This window comes from Coccinella septempunctata, chromosome 5, assembly GCF_907165205.1.
Source record: "Coccinella septempunctata chromosome 5, icCocSept1.1, whole genome shotgun sequence".
NCBI classification, from domain to species: Eukaryota; Metazoa; Arthropoda; class Insecta; order Coleoptera; family Coccinellidae; genus Coccinella; species Coccinella septempunctata.
In genome coordinates, this window is record NC_058193.1 from 11,057,746 (window position 1) to 11,083,309 (window position 25,564).

A 25,564-nucleotide genomic window follows, 5' to 3' on the forward strand; every position below is an offset into this window, starting at 1 on the left:
TTATTGAAACTTTTCAAATTTTTATTTAGAATATTGATATTTTCATTCATTCTAGTGGATGAATTATTGAAATTAGTTATGGTATGGGAAATAATATTAACTTGCTGTTGCATTAAAATTCGGTTTGTTTTTCATTATTAATTAACGAGTTTATGGAATCAGAATAAAATTGTGCATCGTCACTGTCGGGGTTTCCAAATAACCATTTAATTCCCGTGCCAACGGCATTCATTAATCATCTTTGTTTCCTTCATGGACGTTGTCCATTTCATGCGCTTTCTAACTAACCCCGCTTGGGTGAGCACTGGCTGAATATCCGGCGCAACACCTTCAGCTGTTCGACATCAACATCCTGCCACCGAAGTTCCGCATGCTGTCATGTCCAGCGCCAGCTCCAGACATGCCCTGACGATCCTCAGGCAGCGACTTGTTTCCGAGGCTCCTTGTTATCACCATTTCCGTGGGTTGGTGCTCCCCTTTCTCAGTTTGGGTGAGGAGTAGAGAAACGGAAGCAGAAAGAGCACCTCTATATAGGATGTTAAGAAGAGAGGAAAAGGGAATAGAACTGTGGACAGCAGGCGTGACTGGCTACATCGTTATGGCATGCCATTTACCAGATAGGCCTGGTAGGCCAGACATTATTATTATCATTATTTTCATCTGGGTATTTGAATTTTTTTCAAAATCACTATAGTCTATCCAAATCCGAGAGGCCAGCGTAAAAAAACTGACTAACGCGTGATCTTATTTGAGGTACTCCTCTTATTGGTCAAAGCTTCAGGAACGCCATGTTTGCAGGTGGGAGTCATGCAGAACCGCATTACGTTTGATTCATTGATTGTATGCGAATTGTTGTGTAGAACTGCAGAGGTCATTCATTGCTTTTTCTTTCGTAAATTGGTTTATAGTTGTAGCAAGTTATTCAAGTTACAAGCATTTAAGATAATGTCAAGTCCTCCAAAAAAGAGACGTCTGAAACGACACTTCATTGCCGACGTAGAAGAAATGATTTTGAATACTTATAAAATTGAGATTATTCAAAATGCAGGAATGTGTTTAAAGGACGTAGAACTCCGAGTTGCTGAGAGACTTAGCATTGAAGCTTGAAGAGTTAGGAGAATTATTTCCGAATACATAAATTCCGGTGTACTATCACAGCCGGCAACAAATCAAAATCGGACCACCAAATGGAAGTCCTTATCAGATTTCGATGAAAATGGAATATGGCAAAAAGTTCACGAGTTTTTCTTCAGAAATGAACACCCGACTATAGAGAAAGTATTAAAAATAGTTAATGAAGACTCGAACTTGCCAAATTTTAAGAAGAGTACCTTCTCTATAATATTGAAAAAACTTAATTTCAAATATGGACGTCGCCAACGCAACAGTTTTTTAATGGACCGTGACGACATTAAATGTTGGAGAAGATGTCAAGAATTTTGTGGCAGATAAAAACACCACATTTAAAATGGCTGACGTCCAAAAGCTTTTTCAAGAGGCTCTCTCAAGGGGTACTTCCGAAAGATGGAGAAAGTGTGTGGAATATGTCAAACAAAAAGTTGAGGTAGACATGTGGAAACTGGATAATATTATGGATGATATAACACCAGTGATCGTCAACTTAGAAGAAAATTCTGCATCATCTGACGACACTACGGGCTAGTCACTTTTACAAAAAAAAATATTGTTACACATTTATATATATAGTATGTATTAAAGTGGGAACTTTAGATTAATTGTTCATTACTGAGACTCGTAGATAAGCATACATATTTTTCACCGGAACTGGAACACTCAAAAAGTCTTAAAATATAACGCTCTCGGAATTAAATTTATTAGTACACCTCTGAGTTATCACGTTCTTGACGCGTGATCACTGCATGCTGCAATGTTTTCGGCTGGCCTCTTGGATTTGGATATACTATAGTATCTCTTGATTCAGAAGTTCTTTCAAGGGGTTCTGCGAGTTGAGAAGTCGATTATGCACTTGTGGTATCAACTAATGCCTTAACATGTACGTGTTTATGTTCATGATTATACATTTTTCTATATGTTGTTCGGGAAATTTTCGCTTCAGGCTTCAGGAAATGGCTTTATCCTCGATGAAAAACCATCTCTCTTTTAAGTCAGATTCATCCAGAAAATCTGACATCATTGTATTCCGGAAATTTCTCGAGCAATGAAGCATAAGATAAGAAAATTTTTCATTCTCAACCTCTCTTTCTTTTCAGTTCAAGCGTATGCTGAACAAGGAGCTTTCCCACTTCTCAGAGTCGAGCAAATCCGGAAACCAGATATCTGAATACATATGTTCCACGTTCCTTGGTGAGTATATTCAAGCTTCCCCCCCCTGGAACTGAAATGTAAGGAAATTCGCGTGACTCCAGTTTCCCGAACGATTTTGTTGCGAACATAAAAGTGGAAAGAACTTCAAAGGTGCCTGGCAAGCATCCGCCGTTTTATTCAAAGTATTACCGAATACGAGGTCTCGGAGATATGGTTGCCACAGAGAAACACTCTTCTTGTAATGTGATGGGGAGCCCAAGAGGGAAGTTCGCTATTTATTCGATTGTGTTAGATTAAAATAAGAGCCCTGTAAGTGTTGAGTATCTCTACCAAAAATTACACCTCTATATAGGGAAAATTATCCAGTACAGCCTATCAGAATAGTAAGAAAACTGATCATTGTACATAATCGAGCATGTCAGATTGAGATATATGTGGTAGATTACAGTCCCTGGCCAATTTATTAGACGCACTAAGGATTTTTATATTTACTTTTAATACCCAAGAAAAAAGCAAATCATTCGAATTTAATATTTCCAGACTCTTACTTTCATCCAGGAATTTCATTATACTGTTCCGTTTATCATTTATTTTTTAAGTGCTGCATTACATTGTTGATGTATTGGTACCGAAGTACATATCTTTTCCACTCGCTGCAAGTTCGGGCGTGATCACGATCACCCACGTATGAACTCATCATCCACAAATGTACCAAAACGTACAATCTTACAATTGATAGTACACCGCGAAGAATTAAAGCTCTCATGCACAGCGGCAAAAGGTGGCTCAACAAAATATTAGAATTTCATTTCCAACTACATATGTCGATACAATAATGAATCAATAATTTTTTCATTGAATATAACGTATTATTTGTGAAAACCATTGTAAGAAGATGTATATTGCACATATATGTGTATTCAATTTAATAATTCAATATTAAAATACCAATTTAGATTTTGCATCGAATCACTGGTGCGTCTAATAATTTGGCCAGGGACTTTATGTTGGAACGTATACATTCTCTTAATCTGACAATTTGAGCGAGACGAAACTGTGTGGGACGACATCAAACTTGCAAAAAAAAGTCACGTGTACATTCTCGAGCTCGGTGGCTTTTTTCTTATTTGAAGATTATACAAAATAAGTTTTATTAATTACCTTTTTTGGGATTAAAATCGTTTTCACATTCATCATACAAGTTGTAAAGCATTAATTTCTTCCGAAGCAATTTTTTCTATGTTCAACGTTCTTGAGATATATAGCGATGAATGTATATTAGAATGGGACATCGTCCTTGCCCTTTTCCGTGTATTGCTAGGCTCCTAGCTCTCATAACTCTCTAGTTCGAAAACGGTTCAGAGTATGTAAAAAATTTTCAGGCAAAAATTGTAGGTATAGAATTTTATTATCTACAACTTTCATAATGAATACAAAAACGATAAGTGGTATATGAAGCGAGATATTTAAAAAAAAATGCTTTCTAATCATCAAAGATTATAGAGTCGAAAGATAGGAAACGCCCTCATATCTCTAGTACTGAAAACCGATTTCATTTTGATCAGTGAAAACACATTTGACAAAGAGATGGCTCTGAAAACGTACTGTCAATACAGAAAAATTCTTTGATAACAGTTTAGTGTTTTATAATTGAAGGGCGCGGAATTCGAATTCTAGTCTTTATACTGACTTTCATATTCAACTTTTTTGAGACCAGAAAACAAACCGCCTAAGCGACTGAGCGTTTTGTTTTGTGACCAGGATGTTAGTTTTCATCTGAACATTGTTTGAAATAAATTGATATCAATGGAATACGCTGTTGGATTTGCTATATTTTTTTATGTGCATTCATGAAGAATTTACAAAAATTCAAGATTATGTTGGACAACAAATGGAGCATTGCATAGGACCTAAAATATAATAATAATATAATAATAAATAATGGTGAACTGCTATACGTCAAAGGTATTATTTCTGTGCAATACATTGTATTGAATCGATATAAACTTAGTTGAATTTGTACAATTTATATCTGAAATTAGTTTGTACAAACTAATATTCTATGTATATACCGTCATCACATTCACATTTGAAGAATTTCTTCACATATTACTTCCAGAATTTTCAGAACAATTAAAGAAACCTTACAGAGGTACCCATACAAGACCCATGTTTTAGTCGGTCAGTAAGGTTTCTTACGGTCGTTTTCAATAAATCTATCTATCAATTGTTCCAGTTACCGAAGTTTGAAAAACCATCTGATTTCGTTTCTATGATCTATCTGTAGATATATTTTAAAATGGTTTTCAACCGTCAGTAGGTGAAACGCCAGATAAATAGGTTTATTGAAAACGGCTGTTAATGACTTCTTCATGATATGATTTCTTCATGACACAATATACAAATTGATCAATGAATAAACAAAACACTCACAGCAGGTTTCATAAAACTTTGACATTCCAAATAACAAATTCACAGTCATTCGATTTCCAAATCGAAATCAATAAAACCTTTGCATTTCTGATTATATCGAAGGAGTAGCAATACTGAGAATCATTGATGTATAAAGGTCATAATTTCCCCTGAATGCAAGGGATGCTTACAACAATTTACCTAGATGAACACTTCTCCATTGACTTGCAATAAAATGTTCACTGCACGTCATAATCAGTATTATTTGTTGAAGTCATTGCTTTTTGCCCTAAAAATTTAGTCCACTTCGGAGCACTGAAAAGATGAACCAATGAATGACCGAGTTACATATGAAATTTCAATACTTACCATTCTATTTTCCTTAGGAATAAGACACAATCTAGTTTATTTGACAGTTCTTCACCACGCAATAACTTTTGAACGAGATTTGAGAGGGTTTCATCAAGAAACAGAAATCAGCAACTAGAACGAGCTAGATAAACAAAAGGCAGTACGAGAATCAAAATATTCAAAACCTCGTTGATCAAAAAAATTTCCATCTGAAATATGATAATATTTCTTATGTTCCTGCGAATGGCACTCGAATTTATATTTTTCACCACTCTTAGGCCCTTGAAAACACATTTGAAACACAGATGGCGCTCACATCACTTTAGTCGCTTCGTTTCCTATCTTTCTATAATCTTCACTAATCATATTCAAACTGTCAGATTGAGAAAAAAACCACTCACTATCGTCAAATCAATGAGTCAAAACGTCTGTAACACCAAGATTAATCATCTGTATAAAAATCTGATACGCTCTCTGATAAGTCACTGATGACACGAATAATTTCAATCTTTAGTTCAGGAAGCGATTGTGAATTATTTTTATAGATCTGGCTTCTCACATAACCCCCAAAGAAAATAGTCCAACGATGTCAAATCACATGATCTTGGCGGCCAATTGACATCAGCGTTTTTGGAGATTATTCGTCCCGGAAATTATTGTTTCGATAAATCAATTGTGTCATTTGCAAAGTGAGGTGTAGCGCCATCCTGTTGAAACCAAATGTCCTCTTTATCAATATTTATTAATTCAGGCCACAAAAATTCGATTATCACCGAACGAGTCTCTTGAAATTAATTAATAATTCGTGCTTTCAAATGTTCGATTATATAAACCATAAAATTCACGTAATTTTCTAAAAACACCTTTCACAGAACGTTGATTTTCATGAAATAATTTAACAATATATGTTATATGAGATATAACAATATTCTTGTTATATCTCATCGGAAATGGAAACAGAAAAACTTTGTCTTCAAGAGAGAATGTTTAGAGAAGGTCTTTCTCAATATAGGAAGAGGCTACTAACAGGTGCTTTCGAGAAATCCTCTCAAGAGATATGGAAGTTTAATAGTCTTGATAGAAGTCAAACGTAAATTCAAAGGACCCCGCACACTCACTTAGGAAAAGCGGGTCCAGTGAATTTTCCCCATTTTTACATATTACATTTATATCAACCTTGAGAACAATATATCAGATTTTCACGAAGGTCTTACATCCGGTTTGTTCTATAGGGCGTTCCAAAATTGCAGCTACGAAAAAATGAATCTTTAAATTCTGATGATAATTCTTCTAATTTTCAGAATTTCATCATGATGCCTTGGGTTCTTAATGACAAGATATCACAGATATCCAATTACCGCCCACCACGTTAAGTTTCGTTATACAGGCTGTTCCATGAAGCTTTATAAGTAACTGAATGTAACTTTGTAAGTGACTTTGGGACCACCCTGAGTTTTTCAAAATATGATAACATGATGTATGTCCACCTCTGTAGGAAGTTTCATTAATGTACAAAGAACAGTTGCAAAATTATTCAGGTTTAAATTCGGATTTCATACAATTTTTCCTCGAATTTTTCTTTAAAACTTATCTGTAGTTTAGATTGATGTCAAGGAATATAGGTTTTCATTCAGTATAATTATTATGATAGCTATTGTCGATCGAAAGGTGTTTCTATTCAGGAATGTACAGGATGGACATAATTCGGTGTCACTAATCTCCTCATTTCGCTATCGCAAAATCTGTTTATATAGAAAAACAGTGTTATCATTCCAGGTTGTTGTATCTTTAAGCACTTTGAGGATGCATATTTTTTTAAATATTATACCATATAAGTATGTCGACCTTTGTGAAAAATTTCACTCGTGTATATATAATTGAAATATTGTTGCCAAATCATTCAGGTTTTAGTCATTACTTGAAATAATAATTATCAACAATTTACATGAATCATCTGACAATCCTTGTTTTATTTTGCATAGAAAAGTGAAAAGATATTTCTTAGAAATATGCCTTGATTTAGTTTCATCTTCGGGAACTGGCAAACACTGTCTAAACAAATCAAGAAATTCGTCTTTTTAAATTGGACAAAGGGCTTTGAATTCCTTATCAGTAAAATCCTTCTCGTCATGATACCTCCATTTGAGGGGCTTCTCCATGGCATTCGCGCATTTTTTTGTAGAAATGTAGAGATTTGAATTCCGTTCATTCTAATGTTTTTCTTGGTGTATCGTATAAACCAACAAGGAGAGGACGAGGTAGGAAAAGATCCTCATTCATGTGGTGTCTGCAAATTCTAGCATTCTCACTAATATATATGTCATGTGCTATGAAAATTTTCACTCTGCACAGTGTTAACCTGCAAAGATCACCACCGTCTTCATTGCAAATGAAGCACGCATGACTTGGAGTTTGACGCAAAGTATTTAATTTAACTGGTACTGTGGAATCATCATTTATGTCGTTTATTTCTTCAGTTATCTCTTTCAAACAATTAATGCAATTAATGCACAATCTCGTTAATTGGGTTACTTCAACTACTGGTAATTAAAATACTTCACGCTTCAAAACAGCCAGATTTCTTTTATCGACTTCATCACATAGGAAACATGCATATCTATTTCGCGCATTAGTTGCTGTATTTTCACATTAACTTCATACCAATAATGGTCGCAACTATTAAAAAAAAAAACTAACTGAAAACTACTTACAGAAGGAAAGCTAACCAACCGTTTAAGTAGCCTACAGAATTCATAAAAAATTCGAATAATTGACAGTAATCTCAACTACAGATAAGTTTTAAAGAAAAATTATATGAAATCCGAATTTAAACCTGAATAATTTTGCAACTGTTCTTTGTACATTAATGAAACTTCCTAAAGAGGTGTACATACATCATGGTATCATATTTTGAAAAACTCAGGATGGTCCCAAAGTCACTAACAAAGTTACATTCAGTTCCTTATACAGCTTCATGGAACAGCCTGTAAAAGGAAACTCAACGTGGTGGGCGATGTTTGGGTATCTGTGATATCTTGTTATTCAAAACCCAAGACATCATGATGAAATTCTGAAAATTAGAAGAATTATCATTAAAATTTAAAGATTCATTTTTCCGTAGCTGCAATTTTGGAACGCCCTATAGAACAAACCGGATGTAAGACCTTCGTGAAAATCTGATATTTTGTTTTTAAGGTTGATATAAATATAATATGTAAAAATGGGGAAAATTCACTGGACCCGCTTTCCCTAAGTAAGTGTGCGGGATCCTTTCTAATGCTGGTTCTTGAAATCTTTTCTGATACCTGTAAAAAAATATATGAAACACAGATTATTCAAACCTCAACATTCAAGATCAGTTAGCACCTATTAGAAAAATCAGTCGTCTCTGAAATGTTGCTAGTGGGAAAGCCGGATCCATTTGTGTACGCTGTCCATTTCAACTGATTATAGCCCCGTACCCGCAGGACGAAGGATAGGTACGTCTTGTGGAAGCTTCGATGCAAGGTAGCAGCGATTACCAAAGGTTTATATATTGCTATGGTGAGACACGCGTTGCACGATTCGGCGTCACATAGGAAGTACATCAAGACCTCGTTCTGAGGAATACTATCTCGCTCATTGTGTAGCGAACGACCTTCGTATGAGCAAAGGTATAGCAAGAGTATTCATAAATAAATTTGGACGTCAGGAAGAACTATTGCAGCCAAGAATCGAAAAAGCTTTGAAATTGAAGGCCGAAGATCGGTTCATTTATTACCTAGTCACCAAGCAACATTTCCATCAGAAGCCAACCTATCAGAATCTATGGACGGTACTGCATAGCTTGAAAGAAGACCTTTAACACTTTGGAGTTAGGAAATTAGCTGTTCGCAAGCTCAGTTGTGGACTGGACCAGCTGAATTGGCGGGTTGTGCGAAGCATGCTGGAGGTGGTATTTCAGTAGACTGTTATACGGATTCTAGTATGCAATTTTGACTCGAAGCAACAAAGGAACCTAGCAAAACTGTGGAGTGCTACTTCTATCAGAAGGCTACTGTAGGAACCCAGCGAGCACAGAAACATGTCAGAGATGTTAAAAGTAGGAGATTTCGAAACATTGAATAACCACTGCAATGTTCTGTTCATACATGAATAAAACCTTTTATAGAACAGCCAATGTCCGCCGCAGGCGGCTGTTATAAGGATATCCCTGGGATGTCACAAAAAGAACTTCTCTGAAGTTTTTTTGATAGCCTTTTCATGGACACAATAGAACATTTCCAGAGCGTTTTGCGTACGCGAAATCGCTGTTTGTAAGACATTTTATGAACTTCTTTTGTGAAGTTTTTTTTAATTCATTTGAATGTTTGAAGATGCCATATTCTGTTTTGAATGAACCACTGAGTTTTAAAATAAAATACAGAATTGATGAAACTTCAACAAGTACAAAAAAACAAATCACATTTAACATAAAAATTTCAATAACAAAAACAAATTGATTAATATTATACGTACAGAAAGAGATTATAAACAAAAAACGAATAATAATAATAATAATAGTAGGTACTGCTCGGAACGGCGAGAACTGTACGCAAGTACATGGGGAATGCAGAGGAACACCGTCTGCTCCGACAGGAAGTGCGGGTGAAGCACGAATCCAACCTACAGCAGGGAGCTGAGGAGCGACCCGGACCCGACCACCACCACGAGCCCGAAAACCTGGAAAGGGCTCCAACAGAGCTTTATCTTTTTGATATCTGAGATATCTGGGATAAGTGAATTTTCCTCTAGAGAGGAGTGTGAAAGCCGCAAGGCTAAAGTCATAATGTCTGGCCTGCCTGGCAGCTATCTGGTAGATGGCCTGCTGGGTAGCCATCGTAACGACGTAGACGGTGTTGGGGTGTGTAGGGGTGCTCTTTCTGCTCTCATTTCTCTACCCCTCACCCAAACCGAGAAAGGGGAGCACAAACCCATGAAAATGGTGATAACGAGAAACCTCGGAAACAATTCGCTGCCTGGGGATCGTCAGGGCATGTCTGGAGCCGGCGCTGGACATGACAGCATGCGGGACGTCGGTGGCAGGATGTTGAGGAAGCGGGCTCCTGCTGCAAAAGAAGCTACAGCTCCAAAGCAACAACAGCAACCAACGAGTCCAATTCAATTGCTGACTCGAACCGCTGAAGGTGCTGCGCAGGATATTCAGCCAGTGCTCACCCAAGCGGGGTTAGTTAGAAAGCGCATGAAGTGGACAACGTCCATGAATGAAACTATTGTGCGCATATATAACTCCATAACGGGACTAGGGCAGAACACGAACAACTATAGGAAAAGGCTCCATGAGGAATTCTGCAACGCCTACCCAAATCTCAATGTCTCTGAACAACGAGTGGCAGACCAGTACCGCGTAATTCTGAGAAATGAACTAATACTAACGGCCCGAATCGACGCAATTAAACGAGAACTTCAGCGTCCGCCTGAAATAGAGAATAACACCAACACCTCTGATGAAATTCACATGCCTGGGCAACAACATGCAGAAGAAATTGATACTGAAAGTCCATCTTGCAACGCAAGTGAGCCTGAACACCAGGACGATAGGGAAGAGCTCCACCGACAAGTTGAATCTGACATGAGGAGATACTTTGCCGAACTGAAAGGAACAGATCCTCTTCATCGAGTACCACCTCCACGACTCAATACATCCAAGAAACTGTCACTTATAATCGACATCTTGAATAAGGACGTTTTACCTAAATACCTACAGAAAGGAAGTTCATTGGAATATCTGCATCTAGTTTTTCACTGTGCAGCGCTGACGACAGCGAAAACCATAGGGGCAAAAATTCGCCGAATGAACAACGATGGTCCAAAATTACACGAATTACACGCGCCAGCATGGCAGAAACGTCTTCAGCACAAAACAGAAAGGTTAAGAAGAGACATTGGACGACTGACGGAGTACTTGAACGGGAATCGAGGAAGAAAGGTTGTGAAAGCTGCCAAAGAGATCATGGATAGAAACAGGACACACACAGAACGAGAGACGGAGAATGCTACAGCTCACCATTGCCTCGACACTCTGAAGCATAAATTAAGTCTGTATGCAGAACGCCTGAGGAGATATAAAGGCCATTATAGCCGGAAAAGAGACAATAATTCATTCGAAAAGTCGGAAGAATCTTTCTACCGGTCACTCACATCGTCGGATGGAGAAAATGGAAAGTTACCACCAAAAGAAGCCATTGAACAATTCTGGACCGAACAATTATCAACGAAACCTCAGTTCAATGGAGATACCGGATGGATTGAAGATGAAAAATCTGAAGCTATAAAATACTAGCTGACCCGGCAAACGTTGTTTTGCCATATAAATAATTTCCATGTTGTATCATAAAAAAATAGAAATTAAAAATTTTGTCTAAAAAATAAAAAAAAAATTTAGGGGTGGACTACCCCTAACATTTAGGGGGATGAAAAATAGATGTTGGCCGATTCTCATAGATACCGGATAAGCACAAAAAATTTCATCAAAATCGGTCAAGCCGTTTCGGAGGAGTATGGTAACGAAAACTATGACACGAGAATTTTATATATTAGATGAACCGATGCAGCATGACATGATCACAATTGAAGAAGTAAAATCAGCTATCAGAGGACTGCACAACTGGAAAACACCTGAGCGTTCTGTAATCCATCAGGATTACAGAACTTCTGGATCAAGAAACTTTGGATCATGCATGACAAATTGACCTCCGCAATAAATGATGTCATTGTAAATCCTGAAAGAATGCCAGTATTCCTTACACATGGCACAACATACATTACTTGACAACTGACGCTACCGATCCACCAGACGAACATTTAAAGCAAGCATTAGAAAGAAACATCCTCTGTTATTCGGGAATGAACTCTGGAGATAGACCAAAGATCCCCAGGATGAAGGGCTCGCGTGAGATGCTGAGAAAGGTTGGCATGGTAGACACAATGATAGGAAAACGTATATCTAACACCTCCACGCTCAGAGACATAGTCGATATTGTGTACGCAGGCACTGTTACTGTGTGTGAGGAAATGGGCAGACCTTTAATACAAGCACACACAGGGCCACTGAATCAGTCACCCCCATAGAAAACTCGTCTAGAAGGAAATATAAATAAGATCAGAAAGAAAATCGGATCATTACATACATACCTGAATAATGAGTCCGTATCAAAGAAGGTCCATAAAGCAGTTCGGAAAATATGCTTTGAACACCATATCCCAGCACTGGCACCTGACCGCAGGGAGAAATTGAAAACACTGTGCGAGAACCTGAAACAGAAAGTAAAAGCTTTAGGTAATCGAATGAGGCGGTACAATGAAAGAGTCAGAAGATACCAGAATAATCAACTGTTTTACAAAAACCAAAAACAGTTTTTCAGGAGTTTGTAAAACGATCGAACAGTGGAAGGAGAACCTCCAAGGACAGAGGAAATGTATGAGTACTGGCAAGCAATATGGGGTAAAGAAAAACAACACGATGAGAAAACAGGCTGGATAAAGGAAGCGGAGACTGAAAGTTGGAGATACAGGATGGAGAACATAGAAATCACTTGCGCTGATATTGTGTATGTTTTAAAAAAACGAACAACTAGTCTGCGCCGGGACCGGACAAAATACAAAATTATTGGTGGAAACATTTTTCGAGCACCCATCAAGCTCTGGCAACCCTTTTTCAGAGAGCATTACGCGACCCTGAGGTAATCCCGGAATCTCTCACACAAGGCATCACCATGATGATTCCGAAAGGGGGCGTAACGTCCGACCCTAAAAATTACCGCCCGATAACATGTCTCCCAACCGTATATAAGATCCTGACAGGTACCCTAACCTTGCATATTTGGAAGCATGTGAGCAGGCACAATATTTTGGCGCACGAACAGAACGGGTGCTGCAGTGACGCGAAAGGCTGCAAGGAATTACTGGTTGTCGATCAGATCATTACCCGGCAGGCGAAAACTAAACTCCGAAATATATCTATTGCCTAGATCGACTATAAAAAGGCCTTCGATTCGGTGCCCCATTTTTGGCTATTGAGGGTTTTGCGTCTCTACGGGATCTCAGAAAAAATGAAAAATTTACTTAAAAACCTAATGAAAACATGGCGAACAACATTACTCATCGAAACGAAGAACGGAGCTAACAGAACGAGAGAGATACCGATCAAATGCGGAATTTTTCAGGGCGATACTCTTAGCCCACTCTGGTTTTGTTTGGCGTTTAATATGCTGAGTGGGTTACTGAACAAATCTGGGTATGGATACGTACAAGATAAGGTCAGGAAATTGAAGGTCAGCCACCAACTCTATATGGACGACCTGAAGCTTTTCGTGGCCACTGAAGACGAGATGAGAAGATTGTTGGAGATAGTATCCTTCTTCAGCAGAACAATAGGAATGGAGATGGGTTTGGCAAAGTGTGCGGTTCTGAATGTGAGAAGGGGCGGGATCATAGAAGGAGACGAGGTAAAACTGTGGGATGGCTCTAGAATTGCATGCTTAAAACCACAAGAAGGGTACGAGTACCTGGGTGTGCAGCAGGCCCTCGACTTCAAGACAGCTGAAGTGAAAGAAACATTGAAGACGAAATACTTTGCCAGAATCAGAAGTCTACTGAAGGCTAAATTAAATTCCAAGGCACTCTTCACTTTGATTTATATATGGGCCTTACCTTGTATCAGCTATTCATTCGGAGTTGTGCGCTGGACATCTACGGAGCTGCAGGCGGTGGATGTACAGACAAGAAAGCTGCTGACTAGGTTTGGTGTTCATCATACCCATTCCTCGGTGAGTAGGCTCTATATACCTAGGCAGGACGGAGGCAGGGGACTGCAAAATATACAAATAACACATAACAAGATGGTGTTATAAATGAGAAAATATTTCAGGTCTAAAAACTTACCTTTTTATGAGACCATATGTCAGGCAGATAAGTCCTCGGCACTGCAGCTCGCGAAACCTACCATAAACCTCAGGGAACCTAACCTAACCTAACCTAACCTACCATAAACCTCAGGGAACAGACACTCGAGCAGCTCTCGGAAGAGTAGCACAGCAAGGCACTGCACGGTAGATACCCTGGGAATTTAAGATCAGACAGTATCCTGAGGTCAGAATCGCTTACTTACCTCAAAGCAGGGTACCTTTTTCCGGAGACGGAAGGAAGAATAGTAGCTGTCCAGGATCAAGTCATACCAACACGTGCATATATCAAGAGGATTACTAATCGTAATATTCCTACTGACGTCTGCCGAAAATGCTCCAAATCCCTGGAAACAGTCCAACAACTCTTGCCCAATTTTAGCTCCTAGGGACTATATGGAACGCCATAATGCGATGGCAAAAATTTTTCATAGGGAACTCGCGAAAAGGACAGCTTTGATACACGAGGAAGGGAGCCTTTATACTTACCAACCATGCAGTGTCCTAGAAATTATATATATATATATATATATTATATATATATATATATATATATACACATTCGGTCCCCATATGTCCCGCTGCATATAGAGATATATATATATATATATATATATATATATATATATATATATATATATATATATAGTTATAAAGTGTTAATACCACCTCCAAAATAGTAACTCGTTTAACGCTCTCACCTCATATATATCGCTGTCACCTCCGAAATCGGAGGTGACAACGTTTTGCCTTATTTTTTAGCTTGTTAGATTCAGGAGGCTTCAGGGACCAACATATCAAAAAATCGTTTTGAGGTCACAACGCACCCCGTTTATGTACTGAACAATCTTTTAGTTCGAGTGTATATCACTGGCGCTAGTGTGCTGAGCTGTATATCGAAGAATTGCTCTGAAAGACTCTTTGCTCGTTAGCACCTCCGAAAATGGCAACGTTGTACTGTGCAAGCAGATGTAGACAGGCGGAATATCAGTATACGGAGGAATTAAGTAAAGAGAGGCGCAGCGCGTTTTCTCCTCCATTATTGCAAGCCAGGCGGCATATCTCAACGATTTTTTATCGCATTCTTCTGTAGGGGAAAGAATCACGTGAAAGAAAACCAATCTTGGCCCTCTCGAATGGGATTATGACTGTTTATATTTCATCGTGCGTATATCTATGCATCCGTTGAACTTCTTTCATCTCAAGCTAACACTATAATTCTGAATTTGGCGAACTATTTCATTATCTATCTGAAAACAAATCGATTTGAGTCTTGTCCATAATAATATTGCTTCTCTCTATGGAAATGATCCATATAGATAATACCACCTATTAGAATAACGAATAATCAGTATTGGTACATTGCATATAATAAAATAAGCTGTTCAGAGAAAAAATTTTTTTGGATAAGAATATTCAGATGGTAATGGTGATGAATATTCAAGGACAATGAGCCATTCCGAAAATTCTCATTTCAGAATCAAGAGAAAAAATGCTACAAATTTTACAATATCACAGAAATGAACAATGTCGGCATAACCGAATGTTGGACATTGTTGTGTTATTTCAAATAGAACGCTCTTTATATTTTTCTTGAATCAGATTGCTCAATGAGGAATCCTTTGCTCAGAAACATTTCTTTTATTATCGAATATGTTTAAATATTGGATTTTCCCGAAAATTTGAAGGGCTTGTACCATCTCTCTGGTTTAAATATTTTAGTGATGTGTCATAAAGAAATTACTAATTATATCGAAAAAATTAAGATTTTATGAAGGATTCGCCAAAACAGATTTGCATTTTTCGATAGATCATACAGGATATAAGGGAAAAAATAAACAATATTGAAGTCTTTGGAAGGCCTCGAGTCAACATATTTTGAAATTGCAACCATATTTTTGTCAAGATATGATGAATCTTCAAAATGAAGTTAATAATATAGATACATACTCGGATACATATGATTGATATACAGATGATTGATTGGTAAATTCCCAAAAGCTATGATGAACAGCGGACACAATGATGGACGCATGATGAAAGGAGGAAGACAAAAGTTAATTTAAGTATTTTCGCATGCAGTTTTATTATTCAAAATAGATGATGATTCTTATAATTAACAAATCATGTGCAATTGAAATTTTTGTTTTGGTCTTCGAAAATGACACATATTGCTTAAACTTCTATTATCTAAAATAAAAAGGTACATAGATAAATTATAGCTATATACAGGATATCTGTAAACAAATGCGAAGGAATAAGGGAGATGATTCCTTAATGAAAATAGGCGGGGGTAGTTCCTATAATTTTTTTTCCAAATCGACAGCCCTTCCAAGATACACCCTTTGGAAGGCGATGACGAGTTAACAGTTTTTAATTTTTTTTACAGGTTCTAAAAACCAATGAGTCGTAAAACTATACATATTATGAAGCACTGAGTAGATTGGTACCAGTTTCAACTTTGGCAAGCTCCTAGTTTAGGCGGTAACTTGCTATCGATTTTTTAATGTGTCTCTGCCTTGAATTCAAAAATTTCTGTGAAAATGTTTAAATTTGAGTTATTATGCTATTGTCATAGAAGTATACGAAACTAGCAAGTCGGGGGATCCAAGATTTTCGGGTTTCACCTTAAAAAAAAACATAATAAAATGAATTTCGTGAATACCGAGGCAAAAACCACTATTCTCCGCTATAAAAAATTAGTATTATTCCAATAATATACCGACTTAGTTAATGCTACGTTGCTATTACTATAAGGCCCGGTTGTTCAGTTCAGGATTAGGCCGAAATTTAAGATGATCCTAGATTAACCTGACAGAACTGAACTGAAATGTCAAAATCAATCTAGGATAAACTTTAATCCCGAACTGAGCAACTGGGCCTATTCATGTAGAGTTTCGGATTTTGCGAGAATCTACTAGTTTTTCTTCAAAACAACAAATGCGCTGAAGGAAATGTGATTGACTGTTAGCGACACATAATAGCAACCATCCAAATTTTGTACTCTATACAAATTTTTTCGAACTCTCATTATACAGTGTAGCAGTTTGATACTGAAATCCGTCATTTGACAAAATGAGTTGTCAGTTTATAGACTGACCAACATTTTCGAAAGCTATTGATCTATTAATTAAATCGTTCTATAATTGGTCCTTAATTGACAGTCGTATTGTGAACAACGATATGCAGCGGATTATCTAAACACGAAATAAATTCTGAAATGTTTTGGGATCATGAGGCTAATTAAATAAGTATCTTGTTCGTATCAATTGTTGAACTTCATTATTCTAAATATTCTTCAATGAATGAAAATATAATATCAACACACATAATTTTTTGATTTATTCGTCATCTAATCATTAAATCAATCGTTTCTCGAAAAGTTTCGAGTCTTGAGGCAAATAGAATATTGAATAATTTACATCATAATCGTTCACTGTTGCGAACTGACGTGTTGATCCGAGCTCTCATCTTTCATTTAGTTATTACGGTGTGTTTTCAGTTGTTATTTTCCTACCAGGTATTTCATTATTTTTATTTCATCGGGCAGTTATTTTTTGGGGTTTAAAGTAGTTAAAAGATTCATTTATCGCATTAATTTACGTCATTTACTTGTTGTGTTTACTTTCTTATCGGCGCGACTGACCGGTGCAATACAGCGGCGCATACGTCCGACAGGTCGGTTGACCCTGGCGAGGGATATTTCGCGGAGTGCTTGCCGCTGCAGATACAGGGCGACCATAATTGCATAAACGTGATCTCTCTGTGCTCGTGTGGAGGGTTAATCTGCGGAGCGCTTGCTGCTGTGGATACAGGCTGTCTATGGTTGCACTGAGGGGATCTATCCTACTCGTGCACTTGTTGTTAGGCTCCGTCTCTCTTATCCTTTATCCGTGGCATACCTTTATCCATTGTGTGAGTCTTTCATATCTGCCCATGAAAGTGAAGAGTCTATAATTGTTTCCTATTACCCACTATTAATTTTTTAGCGGTGATTGTTGGGTTGATCTGTAGTAAAGATGCCTAAAAATTGCCCTGGATGTGGCAACGCCATCTCGGGTTCTGCTGGGTCGGTTTCCTGTACTAAATGCCGTAAATGTTTCCATTCTGGCTGTACTGATCTCGCTGACCGCGATTTGCGGTCCATCAGGGAGACAGGTGAAGGGTGGATTTGTCCTTCTTGTTCCGGGGGCGATCGTCGGTTGCGTAGTAATTCTTCCAGTTCGCGTGTATTGCCGTGCTCGAACGTTAGGTCCGGTGGTCCTAGGGAGGAGGCTTTTACGAACGAGCCTATCACTGTTCAACACTTCAACGCCCTCATGGAAATGATGAAGTCTATGTCGTCCTCAATTGAGCGTATCGAGGGCGGACAGAGGGATCTGTTTGCGGAATTGGAGAGGTGCAGTGCTGTGCTTCAGAGACATGAGGAGATTTTGTCACAGCATGATTCTGCATTAAAATTGGATAGATCAGATATTGATTCTATACAACGTGATCATGAGGACTTATCGAACCGAGTGTCTCACGTCTCGAGTGAGGTTGCTATGCTGCAGGAGAGGATTGCTTCTGGTGCGTCTGCGGCTAGTTCGTCGTCTGCTGATCTTTCGGAGATTATGGAGAGAGTGAGGAGGTCTCATAACATCATAGCGCTGAACCTTCCTGAGGGGGAGGATGAATCTTGTGATGGAGCTGTGGGAGCTGAACTGGCTGACTGTATTGTTGGCTCTGCTAGTCGATATCTGGTTGATGTGGTAAGATTACCCTCGAGAGACAAAACGCGCCCACGCTGGTTGAAGATGAGTTTTTCTAGTCCAGAAATTGTAAAGAACATCTTGAGAAATAAATCTCGGTTACTTGCGAACACAAGATTTAGAAAGGTCATTGTTCAGAGTGATCAGACTAAAGCTCAATTGATGGAGCTTAATGATCTTCGAGGGGAGCTGAGGAGGAGGCAATCGGGCGGTGATGATACCCTGACCATAAAGTATGTGCGGGGAGCCCCCAAAATTGTACCAAAAACAACCTCTAAGTCGGGTACTAGTCAAAAAAACTAAATAAGTTCGTCACATGGCCATTAGTCTATGGCAATGTTCAGTCACTTTCATCCAAGTTTTCGGAAATACTAACGTATGTTCAGGATCGCAAACCTTGTTTTCTTTTGTTCACTGAAACTTGGCTTAGACCAGCTGTCGGCGACCGCACCTTCTCCATACCAGATTACACCTTGTACAGAGATGATAGCAGCGAGACCGTGGGGTACGGTGGTGTCTGCATTTATGTACATAGCTCCATTACTCAATCGTTTCGAATAAAGGTGACTCACAACTCATGGCCTAACATTGGTAATCTTTTCATCAATATTTCCAATGCACAACTTTCCCTATGTCTTGGTTGTATCTATCGCCCACGCCCATGTCTGGACGACCTTGAGCTCGTTCGATTTTTATCAGATTTGACGACTGAAACTGGAAATGTCTTCATCGCGGGGGACTTCAACTGCCCTGATTTAAAATGGCCTCTAACTAGTATGCCTTCTGTTAATTCTCCTTCCTTTCCGTTTGCGGAGCTTTTTTCGAATTCGGCCTTCCAGCAGGTTATTGATCGTCCCACAAGGTTTCGATCTGGCCAGGTACCGTCATTGCTTGACCTGTTTATTGTCTCCGATCGTGACCTTATCTCGGATGTCGAGTACCTGCCACCTTTCGGGCGTTCTGACCATCTTACTCTTGCCACAGAATTTCAGTTCAATCTTCCAACTAACACAAGCTCTACCAAGGTTATCAAGCGGGTAGATTACAACAAAGTGTCTGATATGCTGTCGACTACCGACTGGTCTGCTGTCTGCGGTGGTGATGATGTGGAGAGGAAGTGGAGGAGTTTCCTGAGCATACTTCGCGGCGTGGTTGAATCCTGCACAACAACACATACGATCAAATATAATAAAGTGAAACCGTGGATTAACAGTTGTGTTCTGAGGATGGTGAGGAGAAAAAAAGCCTTGTGGCAGAGATATCTACGCACTAGATCTGATGAAGATTATAGAACGCACCGTACCTTTTCGAGTGAGGTTACACGTGAAATAAGGCGCTCAAAGGACAGTTATGAGAAGAGTGTTGTAGCTTCGGGGAACAGAAAGAAGTTTTTTAAATACGTGAGATCCTTTATGACTGGAAAAGTCGGTGTACCCATGATTCGTAATAAGCTCAATAAGCTGTGTGACAATGCTGTTGAGGCCGCTGGTGTTTTGGCCGAGGAATTTGCCTCTTCCTTTTCCCTTGAGCCTGGTGGTGCTCTGCCAGACATTCGATTACCACGTTGTGAATCTGGTATTACCAGTGTTCAGATAAACGCTGAGCTAGTCCGAGATCATCTGAAGCGAGTGAGGGTTGATGCTGCTCCTGGTCTGGATGGTTTATCTGGTTCATTGCTGGTGCGGTGTGCCGACGCCTTGGCTCCACCCTTGGCTGAGATTTTTTCCTGTTCTATGAAGACTTCGAGGATTCCTGGTGACTGGCTGGTGGCTTCGGTAACCCCTGTTTTTAAAAAAGGAGATAAGTTGTCCGCCAAAAATTATAGGCCAATTAGCCTCCTCTCTACCGTGTCTAAGGTGCTTGAGAGGATAGTCTACGATCATATTGTGCAATTTGCTTCTGTACACGAACTTATTCCTGTAGTTCAACACGGTTTTCTCTCTGGACGATCAACTCTGACGAACTTGTTGAGTTGTGTTAATGAATGGACTAAAGCTTGGGATTTGGGTTTGCCGATTGATGTGTTGTACTTGGACTTCACTAGAGCCTTCGATAAGGTTCCGCATCGGAGACTACTACACAAACTGCAACATCTGGGCATCCGAGGTGAGATTCTGTCTTGGATAGAAGCTTTCCTATCAAATCGATCCTATAAGGTAAGAGTCGGTGAATCTTTTTCGGCAGATCTGCCGGTTACTTCTGGGGTGCCACAAGGATCCGTACTGGGCCCTTTATTGTTTTTGCTATTCACTTCTGACCTGCCTAGTCTCCTTCGCTCCACGTGCTCAATGTTCGCCGATGACACCAAGATCTATAACTATCCCATCTCCGAGGCTGGCAGTCTGCAGTGTGATCTGGATGTTATCTGTGAGTGGTGTGATGAGTGGGGGTTACCCCTGAGTGTGGAAAAGTGCTGCGTCCTTCATATTGGGAGAAGAAATCCGCGTGTGACATATTACCTTGATGGTGAACCCATGAAGGTGGTGGCCAGTCACTGTGATCTGGGCCTGGTGATCACCGAGGATCTACAGTGGTCCGAACATATTTCTTATGTATGTGCAAAGGCCAAGCGGTCAGCATACTGTATTTACAAAATGTTCAAGGGCAGCGATGTTAATACTATTCGGACCCTTCTTACCACATATGTGAGGCCCATCCTGGAGTATGTCGGTCCGGTCTGGTCGCCATCCACGGTGCGCGATGCAACCATGCTTGAGTCTGTTCAGAGGTGGATGACTCGTTTTCCCTATGGGCGTGATAGACCATCTTATACGCGTCGACTAGAAATATTTAATCTAACCAGCTTCCGCGATCGACGTGAGAGAGGGGATTTGCTTCTGACGTACCGATCATTGCGAGGACACTTTGGAGATGAGATCAACGGTATGTTTGAGTTGAATTCAGGCCATCTTAGGGGACATAGATATAAGCTCTCGAAAGAGAGCTTTAGAACATCACAACGCCAAAACTTCCTCTCTAATAGAGTGTTTGACACCTGGAATCGTTTGCCGCCTGAGATTGTTGGAGCCGCTTCGGTCAACTGTTTCAAGAATTCCTACGACAGATGGAGAGCCGTTAATCAGTAGTTTTGTTTAATTTGTCATGGTTTCATATTTTCATTCAGTATGTGAACATTTTAATTTTCAATTTATATTTCTTTTGAGTTTATAGACTTGTGTCTCAACTCTTGTATCTGTATTAATAATAATAATAATAATCATTATTTGCCGAACTTCAAAGTTCTGAATGAATTAAAATCTAAACTTGACAATATACGAGATAATTTTCGCAAGAGTTTCAATGGAATCTGAAAATTTTCATCATTCTGGACATCAATAATTCTCGAATCTTCCATGGAATAAATTCAATTTTATCCAATATAACACGCAAAACGAAATAATACTCGAACTGGGCATCTTGAGCAATTCGTTCCTAAAAAGCCCGAATCAGGTAGAAAATTTTGAACCCTTCATATCAGCGTTAACACGTGTTTTGCAGTAAACACATGTTGGGCTGAACGTTTCTCACAACAAGAAGAATTTGAATTTTCATATGACGGTACAAGAAGGTACAGGGAGTTTCACAAGTAAACAGACAAATGAAAACCGTGAATAGAGGGCATTGAGCTGAGTTCAAAATCACCCCATATACAGGATGTCCCAAAACTAGTGAATCAAACTTCACACCACGATAGAGTAAACCAAATATTATCGAATGACACCAACATTAGTTCGACGAAAATGTACCGATTCCAAAATAATCAGAATTTTATTAAAATACCTGAAGTTGCGATTTTCGAACTATTTTTCTCAATAACAGGGCCAGTTTGTGAAAAAGGAAATCGATATTAAATTATATTGAACTAAGATTATTGTTATATTTCCCCTAATTCAAATTATTTCAAGTAGTTAATCGATCACCATAACCTATGTAAAGGTAAATTAAAACAATTGTTTTTACTACATGATTTTTGATACTCAGAATAAACAGGTGTGATAATATGGGAGAAAAACGCTATCCTCAATCACAAATTGGCCTTGTGATTGAAAAAATAGTTCGAAAATCGGCAACTTTAGGTTAGGTTTTCTCAGAAACGGTACATTTTCGCTCAACTAATGTTGGTGTCATTCAATAGTATTTGATCTACTCTATCGTGGTGTGACGTTTGATTTAATAGTTTTGGGGCATCCTATAATAATAATAATAATAATATCTTTATCCCACTGAATATACAGTGACGTTAGCAACTTGAAAAGTAAGTATATAAGTTTCTTCGGGGTTTCTTTAAATTTCTCGAATTTCGAATCGAAGTCGACTGAAAATTTATATTTAGCCTTGAGTTGTTAATTTCATTGAAACAGAGCATTAAAATTCGAAAAAAATCAGGACCGGGCTCATTGAGGCTTTACGTCACTTCAAACTCATAAAAACACCGTGTATGTAGTTTTTTAATCATAATTTTAACTTTTTTGTTATCTGCATTATTATTGTCTCAAAATGAATTGATTTTTGGGTTGTTTCACCTGTTGATCATGTTCTAGAAATAATTGTTTTGGTCAGACGCCTCTAAGGAATAGAGCACTTCATGAAAATGTATTTGGAAATTCTTAATTGAATTTTTTTTCAAAGAATATTCTGTTGAATGTGTTCAACAATTAAACCTTATTCGGTCTTCATAATAGTCATTCACAATGATAAAATGTTTCAAAATTGATAGTACCCAAATATGGATGGGAAAACTACGCTATCTTGAAACTAAAAATTAAAACTTGATCTTCAGAATGAATCTATTTTTCTATGGACAACTAGTTGTGTGAATAAAAACAAAGAAAGAAATCGCGGGGTGTCAGATCTGGAGATCTAGCAGTCCAATGTTGGGGTCCTACCCTTCTAATGGAATGACCTGAAATACTGATGAATACTTTTGCTGGTGCATGAATATCATCAATGTTTCAATAACAATACGACCAGACCAATCAATAGATTTCCATAGATCCAATAATGAATATAACGGAATCAGTGAGGAATTCGAAAGTGCATTTATGATACTTATTCGAAGTGCCAATCATTACCTTCACTAAAAGACCAAATGAGGTGAAAATCAATTCGGAAAATTACTTCAGGTCCACGTTGTCCATAAAAAGCGATTCATTCGGAAGATATCAAGTTATAATTATTATTTTCATGATAGCGTGGTTTTTTATTTCTATTTTTGTTCATTATCAATAATAAAGCTTATTATCACTGCAAATGACTTATCTGCATAACCAGATATGCTATAAATATCAAAAACCAATGGAAGACATATATTGAGAAAGAAAAAATTCAGTTGAACATTTTCAATTCCATTTTTAGATTTCCACATTTGATTGGCGATCATATTCATTCCATTAATTAATGTGAAGTAAAAGTCAATATGCAGCGCTGTTTTTTCCAGAGGCATTTCACCACCAAACAATTATTCATTAAAAATAATCCACTGATAAGGCATAACAAAGTTTCATTGATTTTGAGAAAATCAATGCAGATACCTGAAAAATTCAAAATTATGACGAAAAACTACAAACAGAGTGTTCTGCATGAGTTTTAATTTGAATATAGCCTCAATGAGTCCGGTCCTGTGTTCGTCAACTTTTAATGTTCTGTTTTATTGAAACTTACAAGACAAGTTCAAGCAGATAATGAATTTTTAGCCGAATCCAACTAAAATAGTTGGAGTTATAGCCGAACGAAAATTCGGGAAATTCGAATAAACCCCTCTGTATATCGGAAACGTAATGCCTAAGACACACATATGAAGTGTTCTTGAACTCAGCTCAATGCCCTCTATTCACGGTTTCCCTTTTTTCGTTTACTTATTGTGAAACACCCTGTGTACTGAAAAATCGCAAAAGACTCCTCGAGAAATTAAGAAATGCCATTAAATCAAGGAGTTTCTTTTGATCCGCTATGATGAAAAATGTCAATATCCAGTTATTATTATTATTTGGGGTGATTAATCGAAAATCCCCAATATCTCGAAAACTAAGGCACTTTTACCAAACGTAAAATATATTTATCTGAACCGCCATAGAGTCCTCTACCCGCAGGTTCTATATTATCAATTCATTACGCCACACCCTGTATAATTATTATTATTATATCAATGTATTGAAAATAAACAGACATGAATACGAGCCAGTTGTTTTGTTTGAAGGTGAAGCTCCTCTTGCTTCAAACTTCTTTTAATTATTTTGACTACCATTCATGCAAGATGATTTTTGTTGAAGAATTCAACATTCTTGTAATTATCCGTTCATTTCTTCAAGAGATACCCATTCCCTATCACCTTTGAGTATTCAACTCAATGCTAACACTGCATCAAATGCATTTCATCTTCGGGTTGATTTCTTTGAATTCTACAACTGTATTTTCTATGTAAATAAATAGATTTGGTAAGTCTTCAATCAGTTTGTATAAACGTCAATTATGTTCGTTACATATTTTCGACTTAATATTTTCCGATGTGATTTGACATTGTGGTGAAATACGTAATTACTGAGAGTCTCACGTAGAAGGGACTACGTAGCACTGATTTAAAACTCAAAAATGTTTTGACAAGCATCTTAACCCAACATTTTCGTACCATATAGAGTGAAAAATATCCAATTTCCATGGCCAATCCAATCCAGTCCTAAAATAAAAGTGAATGAATTATAGAAGCTGAAAGTGAAACGTATATCTTTGTTGATTCATTCGCATTTTAGCATTTTAATGGGGTTCCTAATGTCGTGAATATAATGCCCAAAAATTAGATTACTATTTCATACCAGAACAACAAAT

At 38.1% G+C, this 25,564-nt stretch overlaps 1 protein-coding gene across 1 annotated transcript in view; it reads left to right on the forward strand.

Annotated features, from left to right (window-relative positions):
* The window catches only part of LOC123313577 (cAMP-specific 3',5'-cyclic phosphodiesterase, isoforms N/G-like), a 411,318-nt gene extending 408,940 nt beyond the window's left edge, over positions 1–2,378 (forward strand). Inside the window, exon 8 of the mRNA XM_044898521.1 lies at positions 2,232–2,378. Within this exon, the coding sequence (XP_044754456.1) occupies positions 2,232–2,360 (129 nt within the window). The 3' untranslated portion in view covers positions 2,361–2,378. The remainder of the gene's footprint in view (positions 1–2,231) is intronic.
* Positions 2,379–25,564: the final 23,186 nt, after the last annotated feature.